The sequence below is a fragment of the Electrona antarctica genome (assembly GCF_951216825.1).
Source record: "Electrona antarctica genome assembly, chromosome: 22".
Classification (NCBI taxonomy): domain Eukaryota; kingdom Metazoa; phylum Chordata; class Actinopteri; order Myctophiformes; family Myctophidae; genus Electrona; species Electrona antarctica.
The window spans coordinates 32793352-32818321 of NC_136805.1; the positions used below are offsets into that span (position 1 = coordinate 32793352).

At 48.8% G+C, this 24970-nt stretch overlaps 1 protein-coding gene across 3 annotated transcripts in view; it reads right to left on the reverse strand.

The window, feature by feature from the left end:
- The window catches only part of aatkb (apoptosis-associated tyrosine kinase b), a 78688-nt gene that overhangs the window by 4180 nt on the left and 49538 nt on the right, over positions 1 to 24970 (reverse strand). For 2 of the 3 annotated variants that reach the window (XM_079493666.1, XM_079493667.1), the window contains exons 3-11: positions 19532 to 19682; positions 13011 to 13087; positions 12058 to 12179; positions 11153 to 11240; positions 8691 to 8824; positions 6999 to 7083; positions 5323 to 5444; positions 4700 to 4849; positions 387 to 4053 (exon numbers count right to left, since the gene is read on the reverse strand). In XM_079493666.1, coding sequence (XP_079349792.1) covers positions 387 to 4053; positions 4700 to 4849; positions 5323 to 5444; positions 6999 to 7083; positions 8691 to 8824; positions 11153 to 11240; positions 12058 to 12179; positions 13011 to 13087; positions 19532 to 19682 — 4596 coding nt within the window. Of the gene's footprint in view, positions 1 to 386; positions 4054 to 4699; positions 4850 to 5322; positions 5445 to 6998; positions 7084 to 8690; positions 8825 to 11152; positions 11241 to 12057; positions 12180 to 13010; positions 13088 to 13622; positions 13669 to 19531; positions 19683 to 24970 lie in introns of those variants that run through there. The other variant, XM_079493668.1, reaches the window with a different exon arrangement.

Sequence of the window (24970 nt, forward strand, 5' to 3'; positions counted from 1 at the left end):
CATCATCAGTTGAATTTTGTTTTTAAATGCTTAGACACTAACAAAGAGGTAGGAGCGCACATCAATAGTGGGGAGGGGCTGACCACGAACTTGGACAGAAAGGAGGTAGAGGTCGCACAACTCGTAGTCACGATGCAAGAAACCTTTATTTGAAGATGACCAGGGTCATCTTACTCTCTTCTGAAATATTTCAGTCTGAGGAGTCATCCGAGGCGTTGACCTTTTCTCTGGGTTTGCCCAGAGACCGGGGTCATCTTAAAATAAAAGTTTCTTGCATCGTGACCAGGAGTTGTGCGACCTCTACCTCCTTTCTGTTCAAATGCTTAGACACTGCCATGGCAGTGGCTTGGCCTAAGAGGGATTATCCTCTTTATGACTTGACTCACCTGATCGAACAGGTAGACGGTGACGTCATCGAAGAAGGACACCGCCTTCTTCTTGCGCTCCAGCTGCTCGTCGAGGGTCTCGGCGGTGAGCAACGTGGGCATCTTGAGGAGGCTGCGCAGGTTGTGAGGGGCGTCGTCGCTGCTGCTCACCACGACGGGCACGGGGTAGACCTCGTCCTCTTCGCTCTGCTCGTCCTGCACACCGTAGCTACGTGGCTCCTCGTCCGAATCCTCGTCGCTGCCGTCCGAGTCCGCCTCTTCCCCGTCCGCATCCGAGCCGCCATCGGCGGCTGGAGAGAGGGCGGGCAGGGAGATGGCAGAGGGCGGGGGAGGGGAGGAGCTCAAAAAACGCTTGGGGTTCTTCGGCGCGTTACGGGGCGCGTCCTCCTCCTCCTTCGCCAGAGGGGTTATTTCGCCAGGCGTTGTTGTCGACGACTTGTGGAGAATCGAGTGCTTTGTCCCTGGCTTTTCGGACACCTCCTCGGCAGACTGGACACTGGTGGAGACTTCCATGGTGAATAATACGTCTCCGTCGTCCTCTGCCTCGACGGCGCCAGAGCTACTGTCTCCGTTCAGAGCATCCAGAGCTTCCTCCATGGCTCCCACCACCTCCGCGGCCCAGTCCCCCAGTGACGAACTCTCTACCTGGGACGGCCATTCATCCAGCCCTTCCTCCCCAAGTGATGAACTCTCTACCTGGGACGGCCATTCGCCCAGCCCTTCCTCAGCCGTAGAAGTGTCACACTCTGCCAGCTCCCCCAGTGTGTCATCCTGGCTACACTCTGCTGTCAGGCCTGCGTCATCCATGTCTGGAGGTGGAGAGGAGCGTGGTTGTCTGTCATTAAGTTCCATGTGTTTGTCCTCATCCAAAAGAACCTCAGTGTCCCCTGCATCCCCCTCGTCCTCTTCCTCCTCGCCCTTCTTCCTTTTTTCACCCTTTTTTCCTGCCGTCCTCTCCTCCTCCGTGTCGGCATTTAACTCGTCCCTCGCCTCTCCCCTGTCGTTTTTCGTCAGCCTCTCATTTTCATAGTCTGAGAAGTAGGCGGAGTCCCGGTACGGGTTCTTGTCACTCAGCGGTACGAGAACCGCCGGGTCGGCGGTTTGTGAGGATGTTGACGCAGAGCCTTCCCCGAGTGACAGTTCTGCGTCCTTGGGTGCCATCGCAGTCTCTACTCCCTCCTCCTCCTCCTCCAGGCTGGTGTCGAGGCTGGCCTTCGTCGGGGGTTGGTCTCGGGGCTCGTGAGGCTCCTTGGGGACAAACTCTGGGCTCTCGTTGTTTTCCGTGTCGTAGCCACTGTCCATGGCCTTGGGTGAGCTGGAGGGGTGCGAGGAGGCAGGGCTGAAGGCGCCGACCACCTCGCAGAACCCCGGCGTGGACGGCAGCTCGACGGAGGAGTCCATGGAGTCGGGTGTTCCCACGTGCTTCTGAAGCGACTTGACGAACGCAGGCGAGGAGACGCTCAGCTCTCCGGACTCGTCGGCAAATATGCCTGAGGTGACGTCGGTGGTGTCGTCCGTCATGTCGTCATCGCCGTTGTCGTCATCGTCGCTGCAGTCCAGGATGTCGACGAGGCTGACGCTGGAGCAGCCTCGCTCCACGCCGCTGTCCGCCGTTTGACTCAGCTCTGAGTCAGGCTCCGTCATCAGGGCCTCCGTCACATCGTGCGTGTCGTCTGTGGGAGGAGGCGGGCTGGCCTTAGCCATGATCAGCATCACCTCTTCCAGCTCGGGCTCTACCGGGTTCCTCACGATCACGTCTTTGCTTTTGTCATCAACGTCTTCCTCTACGCACGTGGTGGTGTCGTCAATCGTAACGTCGACGTACTGTTCCAAGCCGTGTATACCGTCGGTTGTATCGGTCTTTAACGAGGCAGGTTTGGCTACGACGGGACCTCCGGGGGCGGGCGATAGATCGGGCGAATCCTCGTTGCCGCCGGCGACGTCGACTAGCTTCTCTCCGTGGTAGTCGGCGTGGCTGTAGTTCCTCACCAGCAGGCCGGTGAGCGGGTCCACGAAGTGAGAGTGGCAGCATTCGCTCGGCACCGCGGGCACATCGGCCTCGTCCTCGTGGCACAGGTAGGCGTAGGCGTCCGACGATGGCACCACCGTGTGGTGGTGGTGGTGGTCGCCGAGCGTAAGGCAGCCGCCGTTATCTTTGGCCTGGTGGTGGGAGGGCTCCAGGTAGTCGATGCGTTTTGGCAGAGAGTGAAAGGTCAGGCTGTGCTCGTCCGGCCACGAGTCCTCGATGTCCGTGCTGGGCATGGTGTAGTGGAAGTCGACGTAGGCGTCTTGTTGCCTGCAGCTGTGGCTAGCCCGTCTGTGGTGGTGGTGACGGTGCTTGGCGGGCCACGTGTTGCAGCTGTGCCTCTCCACGAATATATCCTCCTCCTCCTCTTCGGTGTCGCTGTCCAGGTGGCCGATGAAGAGTGCCCCCTCTGTCTCGATGTCGATGCTGACAGAGTGGCTGCCGTGCCTGCTGTGGCCTGGCATGGTGTTCCGCAGCGAGCCCATCATGTCGTAGTAGCCTCCTCCGCTCACGCTGTTGCTCCCCACGACGGCGCTCTGGTCGGTCTCCAGATAGCTCTCTGCGTAGGACTGCGGGCTGTCGATGGCGGCCGTCATCGACCCCAGCGGGTTCTCCAACTCTCCGAGGGCCTCCCGCAGGCTCCGCGACCCCCAGCTCTCCGGAAGCGGCTCCAAGGGAGACTCCCCTCCGATCAGGTAGCGGTGATGGTGGTCCATGCCCAGCGGGGGCGAGTGTTCGTAGTAGTAGCCCCCGTCTCGGTCCTTATAGGATATGTAGTGACCGGACTCCCAGGGTCTCAGGGGGGGGCTGCCGTCCGACACTTGACCCAGGAGGGGCTCCATCGTCAAAGAGATGGCGGGGCTCGAGTCGTGGGAGTCATACAACACGTCCGTCTTGTGAATGTCCGCCGACCAATAGGAGCCCATGTTCTTGGCCTGAGCACCGGGGCAGGCCATGCATTCCCCCGAGTCGGCGCTCCCGGTCAGGAAGCTCCCACTGCTGCCGGCGTAGTCGGGGCTGTAGGAGCACATGGCGTAGTCCAGGTCCACCGGCTCCTCGATGCGGATGTAGTACTCGCTGCCCACCGAGGGGCTGTGGGCACCCAGGACGGGCACCACCACCCCGGGAGCACGATGATGGAGCTGTTTGGACTGGTAGTAGGAAGGGGGCGAGACTCCCAGGCCGAGCTCCTCCGTGGGGCAGCCCCCCAGTGCCATGCTCCCCACCGGGGGGTAAAATGGATTCTGGCCCGGGGGGGAAGCGGCGGTGGCGTGGTAAGGCTGCCCCGCTCTCGCCTGCTCCCACTTGTACTCAAAGTTCAGACCGTGGCTGGTCTCCGTGACCGTCAGGACGTCGTCCCCCGACTCCGAATGGTAGCCGTCGGCGACCGAGAACTGCTCGAGGAGAGGGAAGGAGGAAGAGGAGGAGTGAGGTGGGTGATGATCCAGCGGCGGCGCGGTAGAGGAGGCACTGCGGTGGTGGTGGCCGCCGGCGTTGGGCCGCAGCGAGTTCCAGCGCCTCTCGAAGTCCTCCTCCACCTCGCTGGCGCCCTTGGCACACAGGTAGCTGAGCAGCAGGTGAACCTCCTCAGCGTTGGGCCTCTGGTCAGGCTGCAGCCAGCAGAACTGCATCACCTCGTACCTGGGGACGGACGGACGGACGGACGGACACACACACACACACACACACACACACACACACACACACACACACACACACACACACATACACATACACATTTTTTGGCATTTTAGTTTAAAATTGCATTTGCATTTTAGTTACAATCCAACGCAATGAGCTAACGAGCTGGCCCTCGCACTACTGGGAGAACCGAGAAGAGCTTTAATCGTATTTTGACATCTTTGGAGATAATGGGTGACCGCGGCGACGCATTTGGTCTCTCATGCACCGTGAAAGCATTAATACTGGGGTGTCAAGGGTGTGTGGGGCTCGTTGGTCTGTACAGGATACGACATGCTGATGGAGCCACGAGGATTACCATTTGTAATGAGAACAGAGCAAGAGGGTGCGTGCGGGCGATGTGTGTGCACATTTGAACTGCCTCTGGTCTCCAATGATAACTGAAGGTTATATGGTATTGTGCACCCAGCATGTAATGTGTGTCAGTGTGTCAGTGTGTGTGTGTGTGTGTGTGTGTGTGTGTGTGTGTGTGTGTGCATGCGTGCGTGCGTGCGTGCGTGCGTGCGTGCGTGCGTGCGTGCGTGCGTGCGTGCGTGCGTGCGTGCGTGCGTGCGTGCGTGCGTGCGTGCGTGCGTGCATGTCTCACCAGCGATCAGCCAGCGGTACTTTGAGCATGGGTTTGGGGAGTCGCAGCGTCAGCTCCCTCACAGCGTGGGCCAGAACCTGCCTGTCAGAGTAGTGTCTGTAGGGCTGGTTCCCCAGCTCCAACAGCTCCCAGACGGTCACCCCCAAAGACCTGGACATTAACACAAAACAAGATGATGATCACCCCCAAAGACCTGGACATTAACACAAAACAAGATGATGGTCACCCCCAAAGACCTGGACATTAACACAAAACAAGATGATGATCACCCCCAAAGACCTGGACATTAACACAAAACAAGATGATGGTCACCCCCAAAGACCTGGACATTAACACAAAACAAAATGATGATCACCCCCAAAGACCTGGACATTAACACAAAACAAGATGATGGTCACCCCCAAAGACCTGGACATTAACAGGATGAACATTGCCTTGTGATTATGTGATTCATGAACTAACTTGTGAACTTTCTCTTTTTGTTTTGTGACAATTTGAGTTGATGTTTTAACTGATAGTCTTTGTTTCTTTTGAGATGGATGAATGCATGTGAAAGAGTGTGTATGTGCAGGGTTCGATTTGTGTACGTGCGTGCGTGCGTGCGTGCGTGCGTGCGTGCGTACCAGATGTTGCTCTGTAGGTTCTGGTCAGCCACTAGCAGGTTTCCCCGGACCTCGTCCAGCAACTCGGGGGCCATCCAGCGTAGTGGAACGTACATCTGCTCTGATGTAACGTAATAGTCATCCTAGTGGACACACAGAGGCCTCATTAAAGATGCCACGATTTTTTATTACAATATAAGGTATTATATTACAATATAAGGGGGAAGAACTTTTTCCAAAAAGTGTATAGTATTTGTTAAAATCATGCTTTTATGTGGACACGCCCACCAGTTCATTAAGTATGCCTGGTTTGCCTGGTGGGTGGTGATGGGTGGTGATACACCTGAACTGAAGCCGCACCCACAGCTGTAGTTGTATGATAAAGGGGGAGGGGTTAGGGGAGGGGCTGATAGTGTGGTGTCACTATATTACTGTTTATTTCATTGGCCCGTTTGACTGTCAAGGGTTCAACCTCCAGGAAGAAACCCTAAATACAAAGTTAATACACCATTGCACATAAAAACAACTCCAGGGTGTCTAATGAAGTACTGTCACCTCATAGACACATGAAAAACTGGAAAAATACAAACATTGTGGCACTCCATCTTTAAACTAATGGGCTCTATGCACATAAAATAACTCTTCCTACTTCCTCTAATAGGTTCTATGCACACAGAATAACTCTTCCTACTTCCTCTAATAGGCTCTATGCACACAGAATAACTCTTCCTACTTCCTCTAATAGGCTCTATGCACACAGAATAACTCTTCCTACTTCCTCTAATAGGCTCTATGCACATAGAATAACACTTCATACTTCCTCTAATAGGCTCTATGCACATAGAATAACTCTTCCTACTTCCTCTAATAGGCTCTATGCACACAGAATAACTCTTCCTACTTCCTCTAATAGGCTCTATGCACACAGAATAACTCTTCCTACTTCCTCTAATAGGCTCTATGCACATAGAATAACTCTTCCTACTTCCTCTAATAGGCTCTATGCACATATAATAACTCTTCCTACTTCCTCTAATAGGCTCTATGCACATAGAATAACTCTTCCTACTTCCTCTAATAGGCTCTATGCACATAGAATAACTCTTCCTACTTCCTCTAATAGGCTCTATGCACACAGAATAACTCTTCCTACAACCGGGCCACTTCCCTACTTCCTTCACAGGTGTTACCGATGATACTAATTAAGGCTCTGTTCCATTTAGTGTACAGTGGTTTTCAAACTTTTTTAATTTCAAGGACCCCCATAACTCTGAGAGTGTACAAATTTGAACCAAATGGACCCTTACAGGTTCATTTGGTTCCATTTGTACACTGTCAGAGTTACAGACCCGTACGGGGCCATTTGGATCCCACTCAAGGACACTTTGAGACCCACTGGTGTAGCAGATTGTTTCCAGTGAGCCAAAAGAAAAAAATGAGAAGATAATATATATGTTAAATCTTTTCAACATCGATTATTGTATTTTATTAAAATCAATATATTCTTCCCACAGTTGGTTAAAGGCAGATTAGTTGGATTAGATTTGCATGGGCACCTAGGTTGCTAATCCAGCCTGACAGTGTGTCGCGGGTTCGACTCCCGATCCGGGTGACATTTGCTGCGTGTCCCTCCCCATCTCCTGTCAGCTTACAGTACTCTCAAATAAAGGCCCCCCAAAAAACGTCCCCAAACCTACCTTGTACTTGCTGTGGGACAGCCCATAGTCTCCTATCTTGACGGTGACATCAGCAGTCAGCAGGCAGTTCCTCAGAGCTAGGTCACTATGAGGGCAGCAACAGAACAGGACGTCTCCATTATTATTTATAACCATAACAGTCGGAATTAGCACACAGACAGACAGAGCCAGGCTCATGTGTCTCCATGCAGCACACAGACAGACAGACAGACAGAGCCAGGCTCATGTGTCTCCATGTTAGCACACAGACAGACACATGTTAGTACACAGACAGACACATGTTAGCACACAGACAGACACATGTTAGCACACAGACAGACACATGTTAGCACACAGACAGACACATGTTAGCACACAGACAGACACATGTTAGCACACAGACAGACTGAGCCAGGCTCATGTGTCTCCATGCACCATGGCATATTGGGAATGCTCCGTCCGCATGCAAACAGCATTAAGCGACTCTGAGCTACAGCCATTATTCTAGTCTAATCTGACATTGATAAACAGCTGATAAACAGCTGTTGGACAGGGAGTTTATCAATACAAATTACATGGCGGGTAAAGGTCTGTCTGAGATGAATGTTGCAAATAAAATCATCAATAAATGCATTAAAGCTATACTCTCGTGCATGAGACCTGGGTTCAAAATACTCTCTACCAATTTGGTAATAAACAAAATGCTCATGAGGATTCTATATAATTCATATGCAATTGCAAATCTACATATATAATCAATCACTGATGTAGTTATTGCACTTGGAACATGTTCTATTAATTGAGCACGCACGCGTGATATCCAGTTTGAAGTGGATACTGCTGGAGACTGCTCTGGAGAGGAGGAGAGGAGAGGAGGAGAGGAGAGGTGAGGTGAGGTCGTCCCCTCCTGCAACAAAATCACTGATGCTGGAGTCTATGACAAACACTCTGGCAGCACCAGGATATTGTTCCAGGGAGAAACCATCAGAGTGTCAGTGCAGATCCTTCCTTCCGCTCCGTGGAGGCTGGCTGGAGTGGAGCCGTCCAGTCTGTCACAGACTGGACGATGTTTACCGAGTTTCTTTGAAGCACTGAATTGTTCTCTTTGCACTCTACTCAATGTGACTATGCGTGTGTTTAGTACCCCTGTGGTTTGTTGAGTAGGGTCCTGATTTTGCACTTATGAGTCGCTCCGGATAAGATGCCTAAATGGGCTATATATGCACACACCCGCCATTTTGTAAAGAACTTGGGGCCCCTAACCTACTTCCTTCACAGGTGTTACCGCTGATACTATTGAAGGCTCTGTTCCATTCTGGTCAAACAGAGTCAGGGTGCTGCTATGGTGCATGTTGGCTCACTGGAAACACACTGCTACGCCAGTGGGTGTCAAAGTGTCCTTGATGGTCCCGTACGGGTGTGTAACCTGAGAGTGTACAAATGGAACCAAATGGACCCATAAGGGTCCATTTGGTTCCATTTTTATACTTTCAGAGTGATGGGGGTCCTTGAAATTAAAATAAGTTTGAGAACCACTCTACACTAAATGGAACAGAGCCTTAATTAATTAGTATCATCGGTAATACCTAGTAGGGAAGTGGCCCGGAAGTAGGAAGAGTTATTCTGTGTGCATAGAGCCCACTGTAACTTGAAATTGCAACTGATGTAGCATTTGCACATGCGCGTGTGAAATGTGTGTGTGTGTGTTTGTACCTGTGTGTGAAGTTGTGTTTGTGCAGGTGTAAGAGGCCCGAGGCGATGTCACAGGCCATCCTTTGTAGAACGAGGGGCTCTGGGGTCAGGGTGTCTGACGCCCTGCAGCTGCGTAAGTAGCCTTTCACATCTCCCTGGACACAGCAAGCACAGTAAACACAACATGTAGCCTTTCACATCTCCCTGGACACAGCAAGCACAGGGAACAAACACATGAGGCTCACCGCCGTAGCCCACAGAGCTCACATGCTGCTGTTCTTATAGTCTAGTCTAGTCCTTTTGTATGTAATCAATCAGCCACTGCCGTTAGTAAATACAGTATGTGTCCTAGTAGCATTTGCTGGATGCACTCCACTTTAGGGCAGAATTCTTAAAAGGCTAATAAAACTTATATGCCTTAAAACCCTCTATAACTAAACATTTGAAATGAAAAAGACCGTAAATATTTTATTTATCTTAGAAATAGTTTTCACTCTTAAGGCATGTAAGTCTTATTAGCCAGGGATCCTTTTAACCAGCACACTTGGCATTACTTCCTCTGACCACTTGGTGGCAGATGTGTCTGTTGAATACAACCCTTGTGAAACTCTGTACACAACAGTGCAGACTGCAGAGGACTGTCTTAACCACATGAATGATCCCAGCAACACTATTATTGGAGTGAACATTCAGCGAAAGAAGATATATCTATACATCGTCATTACAGTCTCCCAGCAACACGTCTCGCAAGGAGTCAGCTACTTTTGTCCAAGACATTTCTTGTCCCCTTTTTCCGCTAGTTTAGCCCCTCACGTCCACCTTTTACAATAGGCTAGATTCTAGTTTTCCTAAAATCGTATATTTAGTCGACTAAAACTAGACTAAAACTAAAACTTTTCAGATGACTGAAATATGACTAAAACTAAATTAAATTGTATTCAAAAGACTGCGACAAAATGAACACTTAAAAAAATCACACTCGTGTGAAGTGAGGGGCGCTCTTATGCCATACATCTATCTATTTTTTTTTGCCACCGGCAGATTTGTGTCTGGCCACTGCGAGGCTAACATCATCATATATCACATTCCGTGCTCAGCCAATCAAATCATCTCAAATTTGGTACACACAAACACACAAAGCTGGGCATAGGAGGGCCTAGCGCCCCTCAAACACCTTCACGCTAGCTTAATTTTCTCTCAATATACAGACACAACAGAGGGGTCTGCATATTATGTTTGGCAGCCCATTCGTCCACTGCACCTGTTTCTAATCACATATGTAAATCAGATGAAGTGCCGATTAATCACAATAATCCTGCACAGAATCACAGCCGTGTCAAGTCATGCAAAATGCATGATGACATTCAGCGTCTCCATTAGCATAATTATCACCTTCACCTGTGTGATGACAGTCACACAGTCAAAGGAGACAAGTTTAGTCCCTGCCCCCCATGCCTTTGCAGTGGTGTGTCACCCTGTCATAAAAATAATTAAAAAAAATCACACCCGTGTGAAGTGAGTGGTGCAACTCCGTGTGGGGGTCCCCGGGGGGTACCTGGAAGTTCCAGACCCACAGGAACGCGCCCAGGGGGCCGGGCCGATTCCGGCAAGCCGCCCCACGTCCGAAATGGTTGAGAAATGACAGTTACCGTGTGGGGGTCCCCAGGTACTGTACTGTACTGTACTGTACTGTACTGTACTGTACTGTACTGTACTGTACTGTACTGTACTGTACTGTACTGTACTGTACTGTACTGTACTGTACTGTCACACCCGAAATCATCATATATACAGTTAATGTGTGTGTGTGTGTTAGGCTGCACAACAGTGATACTTGGTTGTGAAAACCAACCAAACGCAATGTTCGTGCTCACATGGACGGACGGACGGACACAGCCAGCCAGCCAGGGACAGACACACATAGCTCCGTAATGGAGTGGTTGCACCACTCAAAAAATCACAGATTTATTTATGAACAATGACCACCTAGCCAGACATTACCCCGCTTATTACACGGCTACTAAATACATACATTAATAAATTGACCCCAAAGTGACAACAAAACAAAAGTATTTCCTTGCTCACGGTAATGAAAGTATTCCAAGTTGGCCGTGCAGAGCGCAACAGTCGCCTCGGAAACAAGAAAGTGAGTGTTGATCAAATAGAATAAATTGTTTGGGAACTGCATCATCTCGCTTCAAATGTTCTCAACAACATTCTTGAGAGCAACGATTAGCTGTAAATGACATTGTGTTTGTTTACATGGCTGTCATGTTGGGTACAGCATCAAATCCAAGAGGCAGCGCAGCCAGGTGCTCTGGGCCTTTGAGCGGAGTGGTCTGTTATCAAGAAATAACACACCGCTGAATTCAGCGATTGACCAATCAGAATCACGCATTCAACCAAACCGTGTAATAAACAGTTATAATTCCACCAGCACATGTACAGTAGTTCCACCGGTAGCACATGACGAGTTTCCTCACCAGTGGACAGAACTCCAGCACCAGCAGGTAGGGGGTGACCTCAGTGCACTGAGCCATGCACTGCAGGAGCGCAGGATGCTGCAGAGCCCTGCGGACACACGCACGCACGTGCACACACACACACACACACACACACACACACACACACACACACACACACACACACACACACACACACACACACACACACACACACACACACACACACACACACACACACACACACACACACACACACACAGGAACAGAGTCACACACAGGAACAGAACAGCAAAGTACGGAGAGTACGTACCGGTACTTAAAATGAGTGACCCCGAATCCTATAAATAATTACACATCCCTCATTCCCTCTCAAACTCTCTGTAACTCTCAAGTGAAATTATATTAGATTTTACATGATACATCAAGGTCCGATAGCCTAATGCATGTGGAACTGGGGGTTCTCTCATGGGGGTCAATGGCATATCTTTTCGAATGGGGGGTCCCGCGGGCTAATAAGTCACAATTTGGGGCTCCTTAAAAAGCTAGTATCTATATAAGGTTTCAGCTCGATTCAACATTTCAACAAATATAACATACAGTACATGATGGGACTAGAACAATGGATAATTGGAGATACTGGTAAGAATGATCATTCCAATGAGAGATTAAACCTCAGACAGGTTGACCAATAGACACACACACCCAGACAGACCTAGACGGCTCTAAAGTGTTGCTGTGAGGAAGTGATAGAAAGCAAGGGAAAGAGAGAGAGAGAGAAACAGACAATGTTTTGTGTGTCTGTGGAATGTATGCGTAGGAGAGAGGGAGAGGAGAGGAGAGGAGAGGAGAGGAGAGGAGAGGAGAGGAGAGGAGAGGAGAGGAGAGGAGAGGAGAGGAGAGGAGAGGAGAGGAGAGGAGGTTACCGGTAAGGCTGTGCTTCCTCTAGGAAGTGCATCTGGTCCTGAACACTGCCACTGACTTTCAGTTCCTTGATGACCACCTGGGTGGCGCTGTTGAGTCCTGCGTTCACCTCCCCCAACAGCACCTGCAACGCACGCACGCACGCACGCACGCACGCACGCACGCACGCACGCACGCACGCACGCACGCACGCACGCACGCACGCACGCACGCACGCACGCACGCACGCACGCACGCACGCACACACACACACACACACACACACACACACACACACACACACACACACACACACACACACACACACACACACACACACACACACACACACACAGTTAGGAGGGGACATACATGCATAAAAGACATAAAAGACAAGAAAGAAAGAAAGAAAGAAAGAAAGAAAGAAAGAAAGAAAGAAAGAAAGAAAGAAAGAAAGCAAGAAAGAAAGACAGACAGAGATATTCAGATATTCTACTGTTAGACAGATGTTTTGTTTTGTACCCAATCAAGGTACACAACAGTAGAATAAGACATTTTGTTATGTGTGAAACTACAAGACAGACAACACAGTAAGACTCCAATCACACAGTTATTTGATGCTCATCATAGGATTTCTCTCTGGGGGAATTGTGGAGAAGTGTGTCGCTCCTGAGAGAGGCTGACATCAAAGGCAAGGAAGAATCAGGGCCCCCATTACACGCGCACGCATGCACACACACGCACGCATGCGCACGCACACACGCGCAAGCACGCACGCACAATCTACAGGTAATGCAGCATGTCGGCCAACAAGCTCCATTCGCAACACGGCGCTGACTAACAGCCGTGACGTGAGCTTCCCGGCGGCGCTGCGTTTCTTTCATCTTACAGCTCACACACACTCACAACAACAACAACAGAGAAACAACCACCGACAGAAATATTAAGAGAAGACACACGAAAATGGCGGTCTTACCTTCCCGAACCAGCCATTACCGATCTCTTTCAGGTAGAGCAGACTGTGGCGGCCGAGGTCCGTGGATCGGAGTTGGACTGGAGGAGGAAACGGAATGTGATATTGTGAAAGTGATATTATTACGGCAAACGGCAGCGAGGACAAAATGTGATGACATTTGCACACAATGTTCCATTTCTTCTTCTTGGCACAGACGGCGGCGCACCACATCCAAGATCTCAGACGGAGTTACAGTTGAGTCCATCCTCTGTCCATCACCACTGTTAGTAAGTGACCGAGCATGCTCTAATTGATATTAATCCTGTGCACAGCTGAGGTGTCCTCGAACACTAATGGACAATCACCCCTAACTATTTACAGAGCCACCTGCTTTCTGAACTGGTATAGTACTATATTGACCCTGCTCTGGCACCTGTCTGTCTGTCTGTCTGTCTGTCTGTCTGTCTGTCTGTCTGTCTGTCTGTCTGTCTGTCTGTCTGTCTGTCTGTCTGTCTGTCTGCCTGCCTGTCTGTCTGTCTGCCTGTCTGTCTGTCTGTCTGTCTGTGTCCTGAACTCCCCAACGCATATCACTGCCCAGCATTCAGAAGATGGCCTGTACAGTATGTCCCCAACCTGCACAGCGCGTTTTCGAGCGTCCTCACCACTACATCCACGCTCAACCAAACGAGACGGGACTGACGGGCCGGCAACATCACCCTCCCTCCCTCTCTCTCTCTCTCTCTCCATCCCCCCATGATGACACTGGCATTCTCGGACCAGTGGCGGACAGACGGCGCTTTGTGGTGTAAAACCGCCCTCGTCCGGCCCGCTAACACAGTCCACTCACTGTGTGTGTTGTGGAGGCCACACTGGACAACCCTGTCGCCATCCCATCCCGGGACAAGTCATTCCGTCCGTGGGTTCGGCGGCTCACGCTAAGCTCAGAGGACAAATCGAAGCCATTGTCTTGGCATGCGAGGGAGGGCTGCATGGCACCAGTTAGGACCAGTACGCAACACACTGGAGCCATTATCCTGCAGCTCTGTGACATACAGTAACAGCCCTGAGCGGAGTTGTAGTGATAAGTGTTGTAAACAATGGCTCCTTGCCTATACGGCCTGTTGTCTTCTGTCCAGGCCCTGCGTGTTGCCTATACGGCCTGTTGTCTTCTGTCCAGGCCCTGCGTGTTCACGTGTGCTGGACTAATAACCCTTTTCATATCAAGGTCCATTATTTATATGGCATTTGAGCCACGGACCACCATTTGATGAGATTTAGCCTCTCAGACCAAAGTCTACGAATATTTTCTTGTCATTGGATAGGATTTTGTCCACAATTCCATGCTGGATTGATCATGTTGGTTTCATTAGGATAGACAACAGGCGTTGTCATTATCTAATTGTGTAGTTTTATTGTAAATTAAGTAATGGAGCGTAAAATGAAACCAAATGGACCCATAAGGGTCCAATGCATTTGGTTTCATTTTACACTCTCAAGAGTTAAAGAGTCCATTTGGTTACCAACTCTCATCATCATTTAGCTGGGGACCACCTGGAACCCCCTCAAGGACCACTGATGGTCCTCACCCGGACCACTGGTTGAAAACCATGCACTAACTAATGAAAACGACAACAAGTTTCATACATGTGTTTCAGTTTTTAAACCCAACATGACACACTGAATGCATCCCAACATATAGAGGGTATGCGTGTGATATCATCAAGATACCTGGAAGTTATGCGGGAACGCCTACTGAGTGGCAAAACAAATACTTTCTGGTCTTGAGAGCCCATACGTCCAAACAGAAAAGTCCCTTACTCAACGTTAAACTCACTTCGCCACTCGATTTGCCACTCAATTTGCCACTATGCATGCGCATACCCTCTGCGCATATACGTACCCCTTCAAATTCGAAACCGTAACGTCATTTCTTACACGTCTTCATAGCAAATACAGTAACTCAATTTCCATTTGACAGTGTCTGCTGTCTGCTCTCACTAGGCCGAGCGCTGCTGAGCAGAGCAGCCATCTGAAGAATGTGTGTGGCTAATATGGCTACCAAGGCAGGAAGTTCTTACTTATGGAGACGCACAGTGGCTTAAATCAGGGGTTCTCAACGTTTTTGGCCGGGGACCCCCGGAAATGCTTTGGCAATGTCTCGGGACCCCGCCCCGCCCCCTCCCGACCCCCAATATAAATTGACTGCTACAATAACCTTAAACCATTTTGGGCGGGAACCCCTTTTGGTGTTTTAAGCATTGTTATAATTTAGCTATTGAAAAATAGCAGATCTACAAGCTCATAGCGCGCCACCGAGTGGCGCGCTACGAGCTTGTAGGTCTGCTATTTTTGAAAAATCGTGAATTTTTTTTTAAAAAACAAAATCTTTTTTTTTATTTTTATTTTTTAAATAATTTGGGGACCCCCTAAAATAATTTGGCGACCCCCCGAGGGGTCGCGACCCACGGGTTGAGAACCCCTGGCTTAAATCACTCGGAGCTAAATGGAAGTCCTATAATACGCCATGCCTCTCCGGCCCAGTACATCTGATAGTGTTCTCTGCTGAGCTGTCGGGGCTACAGTTGGACAATCCTCGGGCCTAATTCAATTCCCATGTTCAGATTGTTCAACCTCTGGTTGCATAACTCAAATTCAAAGAGCGGCACTGCCTGGGGGCATTTGGAGGTGGCATGGCTGTGTGTAATTGCGAATGTAATTTGCTATGGCGAAATTTGTGAAAGTGTGACGTGGACGTTTAGTGTATAACATTGATGCTCTGGGACTGTGGTGGACTGGTGGTAGTGGTGTGTGTGTGTGTGTGTGTGTGTGTGTGTGTGTGTGTGTGTGTGTGTGTGTGTGTGTGTGTGTGTGTGTGTGTGTGTGTGTGTGTGTGGTGCATGTTTAACCTTTAGACTAAGTCTTGTATTCATTCGACTAGTACATGCAAATGCTGTATTTTCTCTTATTTATGGGAGTGTGGTTATGTCTGTGTATGTGTGTGTGTGTGTGTGTGTGTGTGTGTGTGTGTGTGTGTGTGTGTGTGTGTGTGTTGTGCATGTTTAACCTTTAGACTAAGTCTTGTATTCATTCGACTAGTACATGCAAATGCTGTATTTTCTCTTATTTATGGGAGTGTGGTTATGTCTGTGTGTGTGTGTGTGTGTGTGTGTGTGTGTGTTGTGCATGTTTAACCTTTAGACTAAGTCTTGTATTCATTCGACTAGTACATGCAAATGCTGTATTTTCTCTTATTTATGGGAGTGTGGTTATGTCTGTGTGTGTGTGTGTGTGTGTGTGTGTGTGTGTGTGTGTGTGTGTGTGTGTGTGTGTGTGGGGACGGGGTAGATTGCGAACTTCTTTGCTTTTGGCTGCACAGCTTGCAGTCCATCAGGGAAGGGCCTCATCGTCCCCGCGGCTCTGGACCGAGCCAAGCTCTTGCAGAATGTACTGTATGGGCGTGTCATCAGGGAGCCGCACCTATCCCCTCAACTCCACTCTACATCCATCCATCCATATTCAACCGCTTATCCGTAGTCGGGTCACGGGGGCAACACCTCCACTCTACAGCCCCACCTATCCCCTCGACTCCACTCTACATCCATCCATCCATCTTCAACCGCTTATCCGTAGTCGGGTCACGGGGGCAACACCTCCACTCTACAGCCCCACCTATCCCCTCAACTCCACTCTACATCCATCCATCCATCTTCAACTGCTTATCCGTAGTCGGGTCACGGGGGCAACACCTCCACCCTACAGCCCCACCTATCCCCTCAACTCCACTCTACATCCATCCATCCATCTTCAACCGCTTATCCGTAGTAGGGTCACGGGGGCAACACCTCCACTCTACAGCCGCACCTATCCCCTCAACTCCACTCTACATCCATCCATCCATCTTCAACCGCTTATCCGTAGTAGGGTCACGGGGGCAACACCTCCACTCTACAGCCGCACCTATCCCCTCAACTCCACTCTACATCCATCCATCCATCTTCAACTGCTTATCCGTAGTCGGGTCACGGGGGCAACACCTCCACCCTACAGCCCCACCTATCCCCTCAACTCCACTCTACATCCATCCATCCATCTTCAACCGCTTATCCGTAGTAGGGTCACGGGGGCAACACCTCCACTCTACAGCCGCACCTATCCCCTCAACTCCACTCTACATCCATCCATCCATCTTCAACCGCTTATCCGTAGTAGGGTCACGGGGGCAACACCTCCACTCTACAGCCGCACCTATCCCCTCAACTCCACTCTACATCCATCCATCCATCTTCAACCACTTATCCGTAGTCGGGTCGCGGGGGCAACACCTCCACTCTACAGCCCCACCTATCCCCTCGACTCCACTCTACATCCATCCATCCATCTTCAACCACTTATCCGTAGTCGGGTCGCGGGGGCAACAGCTCCACTCTACAGCCCCACCTATCCCCCCTGACTCCACCCTACAGTCCCAGTACGCACGGCAGAGAGGTTGAAAAAGAGTTCAGGATTCTGGCTGAAGAACACAGTGTTGTAAAGTAACCAAGTACATTTAATCAAGTACTGTACACCCCATAGCGATGATAAAAAAAAATGAAAATAGCAGATATATAAGCTCGTAGCTTGTATATCAAGTATATTGTAGCTCGTATATCGTCCATGGCTCGCGCCACAAACTTGTAGATCTGCAATTTTCATCATGAAAATGTGTGCAAATCTTTGAATATATATATTCTTTCACAGCAAACGTTTTAACTCGAATGCTTCTGGGGGGTCCCTTGAAACAAAAATAATAATAATCAGATGGGGGTCCGCGGGCAAATACAGATAATTCTGGGGGTCCTGGACATGAAAAAGTTTCTACAAAGACATTTTGTAGAATCTGGTCTCGCGACCATAGCCGGGTGCGGCTTGGGACAGTCTGGCCTGTAGGCGAACTGCGTGGTACGACAGCATTAAGTCCAACCACACTCTCGTGTCATAAGTTTATCGGGCCAGATCTGTTCTGCTGCCCTCAGCTCTATACGCATCAGCTCCGGCGACAACACCAGCCATTGTCACACGCATCCATCGGCCAGATAAGGAGAGGGAGAGAAAGGAGGAGGGCCTGAGTGAAAGAAAGGGGGATATTCTCATCAGGGTCTGGCGCGCTGGCGTGCCTCACATTCCACGGAGCAGCAGTGTAGGCTGGCTTGGCCTGGCGGTCATTATGCAACAGGCAGATGTTTGTGGGAGAGAGTGATTTGGGGGACAGAGAGGGACAGAGAGAGAGAGAAGGAGAGAGGGAGGGAGAGAGAGAAGGGGGGGGATGGGGGGTCGTTGAATAGCACATAGTTGATTCCCTGGCGACACAGGGCAGTAGAGCCAGCGGGATAGGTGGAGGCCCAACCATGGCCAACAAATAGGGCGTTGGTCACTCACTCCAGGGCCAAACTCTTAAATCAGACCAGAAGTACAATGTACCTCACCTCACCCATCATGTACTGCTCTCATCACACCCTCCAAAAGTACTTACAGTTGCTGACCCGCAGCTGGCAACGTTTACAAAGCTCCATTCCAAGAGAATGAATATGCCATTATCAACGGCACTGACACAATGGTTCAAAAATGACATGACGTTCGTTCGGATCTGCCGTTGCAGCTGTGCCTCCATGTTGCGTCAGTTTATGACCGAGGCGTATGAGAAACTGTTCAAAATCTTCGATGTCTGCATGTGTCGACTGAGAATTGTAGCTACCACGCCTATGGACTGCAACATGATGTGAATAGCGTTATCAAAATGGGCTGAAAAATGTTGAAAATTGTTTTTTTATTCTCCTTTCAGTTTCACTGACTGTAAGTAAATGGACTGTATGCACACGGCCAAACGTTTGAATTAAAAAAATAACTCTGAGAGTGTACAAATGGAACGGTACGGATCCATTTGGTTCCATTTGTACACTCTCAGAGTTACACACCCGTACAGGGCCATTTGGAACCCACTCAAGGATAGCCTGGCTAATAAGCCAGACTCAAATCACACTGTCGTGTGGTATTTGAGTCTGGAGATGCTGTGTATGGATCTTGTTTCCTGGGGGGTGGGTTCAAACATTTTCTCTTTGACGCAATTGGTCAGAGCTACTGTCAGTCAAAGGTCTCAAGCATTGAACGTCACTGTACCAAAGCCCGCCCATATTGCATACCGTGTCCCTATTGGCCACACCAGTTCTCTGGTGTAGGAAATGGGCGTACAATTGAGCCTCTCCAGACCGTAATCCGCCGGCAGTTTTTTTTTGCCAACGGCTGATTCGGTCTGGCTTATTAGCCAGGCTAACTCAAGGACACATTGAGACGTCCACTGGTGTAGCAGAGTGTTTCCAGTGAACCAACAGCATGCACAATATCAGCATCCTGACTCTGTTTGACCAGAATGGAACAGAGACTTACTTCATTAGCATTATCGGTAACACCTGTGAAGGAAGTAGGGAAGGGGCCCAACTTAAGTTCTTTCCTAAATGTGTGCATATATAGCCCATTGATCGTAAGTATATGGAACGGTCAGCCTATACCTGATCTGGAGGGCTGTTTGGCCAAAGGGAGGCAGACCTCGGTGAGAGGCAGGATGTACACCTCGGGACCTCCACTCTGGGAGGCCGGAGACGCACGCAGGGTCTGGGACAGGTCTGCATGGTACTCCTCCCCATCGGGATTCTGGAACTCCTGGAAAACACACAAACACACACACACACACTGTCAAGGGTGACGTAGCCTCGGAAACCCAGATGTTTTTATTTCCAGGGAGAAAAAAAAAGGTCTAGTCATAGAGTAGCGCAAACGTCGATCACTCTCTGCTGATTTCTGATCATCTGCACCTGTGTTAAATTGACGCACACACGCACACGTACACACACAGACTCCTCTTTCTCTCTGTCGCTCTAATTAATTAGTCTCATGTCGCACAGCTGCATCTAGATTCTCTAGCTCTGCGTCTAGAGCTGCCTATGCCATAGAAAGCATAGGTGGACCCCATGCTAAGGGTGACGTAACGACGACGAGCTAGCCGTTACGTCATCCTCCCCTTTTTAAGGCGATGTTCGCCAGCAATAGCCTTGTCGGAATCTTAGCTTAAAGTGTGGTAAAGCTTTCCTCCTTATCTTAGCCTCACGTAGATGTTCAACCTCTTACCCAGCTTCAAGATTATCGAACTCTTGGGAGCCAGTATTTGGTTCAGTCAGAACTTCGCCCCTTTCGGCCTAAAACAGAATTAACCCTAACACACACGCACATACACGGACGCACTCACACGCACATACACGGACGCACGCGCACATGCACACACAGGTCACTGAGGTTAGCTTTAACGAGGCTTAGGAGACCGCCACCACACTAAGGCTGAGCTCACACCTTTCATGCAATTCTCTGCTCGTTGGATGCTCGTTGGATGCTCGTTGGGTAGTGTCATGGCCGCCCAATGTATTACCAATGGGAGTCACGTGCTTTGACCCAACATTGTGTTGTATGAGGGGGAGGGGGGGCAGTCAACACACAGCCGAAAGCCATACAACCATATATCTATGCATACAACAGCTTGTAGGCGCAACATCCACCCAACGTCCACCCAACACAGAGGGTGGGGTTAACCACCAACCAATAGGAGAGAAGGGCTGTTTTGTATCCCAATGGGCGGAGTTTAGTTGTAGTCTCCTGAGCCCCGCAGAAAAGTCCGACTGGAGAGTGACAGAGCTTTTGAGAAATGATGATGTCACCGCTTATTAGCGCATATCATTTTTACTATAATTAGGTGAGAAATGCAGCTTGTGCCTGCATGGAAACTACACAGATATCTATCCAAGTGTTCATGTTTATATATCACTGTTAACAACTTTAAAACGTATTATGTTGCATCAACTGCAGTGAGCAAAGGCTCTGCTCTGCTGCATCCAATAATAAATATATCAGCCTACTAGTCCAGTGCGGACTATTTCATTTGCATTGGTGCCGAGTGCTAAGCACAACCGATTGTTTTAATTCAAAGTGGTATATATTCTGTGAAATGTTTATCGTCATTCCGTGTATCTACAAGCTCCAAGTGTTGCGTCCACATGCAGCGCGTTCCAAGCAGAGGTCCTCAAGTATATGTAAAACACTGCCAGTCCTCAGCGCAATGGCCCGTTGCGCAAAAACGTTGAGATTTTACTTGTGTGATATTCAGATAATCTTCAACCGATTGTTATAATTCGAAGTGGTATATATTCTGTGAAGTTTATATTTTATAGAGAGATGGGTAGTGCCCAAGTCCTGTTAGCCATGCAGCCTATATGATCTGTGGTGCAGGCCTATACACTCTAATTTGTATTGGAGTGCGAAGCTTGAACAATAGGTTCATTGCGGACCGCTACGGATAAACTGTGGATATTAACCTACCAATAAGCACCCAGGCCAAATGCCATTGCGCAGTAGCCTACACCAACAAGTCTATGCGTGGTGTGTGCATAGCCGCATGTGAAACTATATCGTGCTGTATTTTGCTCTCCATTTCATGGTCATGGTCATGCGAGGAGAGAGAGAGAGAGAGGGTGCAGAGAGAGAGAGAGGTGTGAATGGAATCGCATCGTGCGTATATGGCACATCTCTCTCATGTTTAGGTAATTAAGGGCGCACCATTGAATGCATGTCACTGTGCCTACATGCTGACAATGTGCGCGCGTGAACTTGTATTAGCCAGCCTACACATTATAACGTGACATTTATTATACAGCTCGAAAATATAGCCACTCTACAAGCTCACAACTTGTTACTTCTATAGGTCTGACTCTGCTATTAATTTATGTGCAGGACTTGCCAAGTCGCCAGAGCAATGGTAAAGTGTCTATCATTTTTAAATTGAGAAAAGTCGAGAGTCGGGATTTTGCACATAGTGTGACATGCTGACAGACAATGAAAGAAACATGTTCCACTTCCACTCACAATTTAGGTGGCTTTTAAAATGCGGTACTTATTCCTTCATTAAAAAATATGATTGGCACCTCATAAGTGTAAATATAAAAGCAAGTATAATATAGCCTACAATTGAAACCTGCTACTGCAGTGATTTTATCCTGTGTTCAATGCGTTTCTGCGTTTGGGTGTGGACATGATGATGATGATGAAATGACGCACGGCTGTCTCCAGTCATTTCAACAATCAGTACCAGATTTAAAGGCACTGATTCTGTGTGTTGGCTTGTTCAGAAGAGGATGACGTCTTTCGAAGAAAGTTTGATTCATTTAGCAAGCCAGTGCCCCATTCTGTATGTAAAAAGCCATCCGTTTTATTATGACAGTGTACAACTCCACATATCGCCGTATTGGTCACCAAAAACTACACGCAGATAAACGTGGGTCTGTTGTTTTCCGCATTCCGCTCTAGCGCACCGCCCACTTCCCGCAAAGCCTTGTGGGAAATGGATGCATCTAGGGAGGGACGGCCATGACACTACCCAACGAGCATCCAACGAGCATCCAACGAGCAGAGAATTGCATGAAAGGTGTGAGCTCAGCCTAAAGGAGATAGAGGCCGCAGGTTGCTTGTAGAATGGCAGCTGGCCAGCCATGAAGCAATGTCTTGACAGCAAGATTGCAGACAAGCAACAACGATCAATGTAAAACACCCACAGTTTTCACAAAACCTACAATTCGGAAAAGAGAAAAGCCCAGAAGCACAATAATATATTAGCCACCTGTCAAGACGTCTTGCCGTCATCGTGACCTATCCATGTGTCAAGAGGAAGCGTCATATGAAACAGTCTAACTGGAAAAAATACTAAATTGTTTTACTTAAGTAAAAGTATCAGTACTGCAATGTAGAAATACTAGTAAAAGTAAAAGTGGTCAATGTGCAGAATATCTCATTTCAAGTTTTCAAATGTATTCAAAATCTTTTGAAAATAGCTACAAGCTCACAATGGCCAAAATGTAATTATTGTGGCTGAAGTGGTTAACGTATGTTAACTAGTAACTAAAGTTTTCAAATAATTGTAGTGGAGTAAAAGTACAATATTTGCCTCTGAGATGTAGTGGAGTAGAAGTAAAAGTACTCGTAATGTAAATGTACCTCATAACAGTACTTGTATAAATGTACCTAGTTACTTTACACCACTGCTCATCATGACCGCACTGATGTGCCTTTTATTAAATTACGTCTACTGTGTATAATGATGATATAATAATACTACTACTACGTCTACTATGTAATGATGACACATATGTGTCAGCAGAACCAGAACATGAGCCCAACAAATGGCACAGGCATCCATACAGATTATATAATATTGTTGGCTTGTTTCTGTGGGGTACTGGTGATTGCTTCACATATAAGGGAACCAAAGCAAAGCAAAACACACTGTACTGTCCTAGTTAAATGTCTGTAATGGGACATTGTAAACAAAGCCACTTGTGTTTCCCCAAAACACATTAGCAATAAAAAAAATTACCTCATCCACCGCTTTGAACTGAAGAAAGATTGCGTTGTTAAGTGCTGCGATATACTTCCAGGAAACCATTGGTCCATTAAAGTGATATGGACCCACTTTTTAATTCTATTTCGGGGCGCCCGCTGGCCTAGCAGTCTAGGTACAGTACATGCCACATATAGGATCTGGCCTGACAGTGCGTCGCATGTTCGAGTCCCGTTCATGATGACCGTTGCTGCATATCATGACACTTGGTGGTGAAAAAACAATATTTCCATGCTCAGACATACGTACATACGTACATACATAGATACGTACATACGTACAGTAGTACATACATACGTACATACATACATACAGACATTGCTGCGTATAGGAGTGGCTAGCACCACTCAAAAAGGAATGTCTTCACATTTTCTTTGAAAGCTGGGGAAATAAATCTGGTCTAGAAAATGACAAAGAGAACAGTGTTGTATAGCACTAAAATGACGAACTGCCATTTCGTTTCAGTTCTCATTTTTCAATTTGATGGAGTGAAAATGAAGGCTACATCCAGCACAGCACTGGACCGACCTCTAAAGAAAGCATTCATCGCCCATGGCAGATGCAGCTAGTGATTGTAACAACATCAAGAGTGGCAAAGATGGGCTTGTGCACGTACGGCACGTGCACGCATGACTGATCACGATCGCTGTTATCGAGTCACGGCTGAGCGAGCTCAAGTCACCTGCGATAACAGGGCCGTATTTATTTGAACCGAGATCTGCTTTGAAGTTCAGGTTGAATGCAGTGACACATTGTAGAAGGAAGGAGAGATAGAGGAGAGATGAGAGATAGAGGAGAGGAGAGGAGAGGAGAGATAGAGGAGAGGAGAGGAGAGGAGAGGAGAGGAGAGGAGAGGAGAGGAGAGGAGAGGAGAGATGAGGAGAGATGAGAGATAGAGGAGAGATGAGAGATAGAGGAGAGGAGAGGAGAGGAGAGGAGAGGAGAGATAGAGGAGAGGAGAGGAGAGGAGAGGAGAGGAGAGGAGAGGAGAGGAGATCGTTGGGGGGTGGGGGGGTAGGGATTTGGCAGGATTTGGAGACCGGATGTCAGGATAAAGCTCTCTCTCTTAGTTTGGGAGCTGTGGAATGGAGGGTCCCAAACCGTGGAAAACTCTGACCCACTGTGGCCCTAGTTCACACACACACACACACACACACACACACATACGCACGAGCACGCACGCATGCACACATGCATGCACTAACAGTTAACATAAAGACTTCCTTTAGTTGCTTCATCCTGTCCCACAAGAATGCTTGCGCTCGCGCACAGCCGCACACACACACACACACACAGAGCGCGGGCAAGTCCATAACACAGACGAAACGACGCTCCCAATCTTCACACGGCCCTGTGTGCGCAGACCAGCTTCAACATGTGTTTTCACTCTCCACATCATCAGTGACAGACCGCTCACACATGTTCTCGCACACAGACACACACGAGAGGCTCATATACTTACATGCATATTATACATCCACACACAAACCCAGCGGCATGTAGAACTTGCATA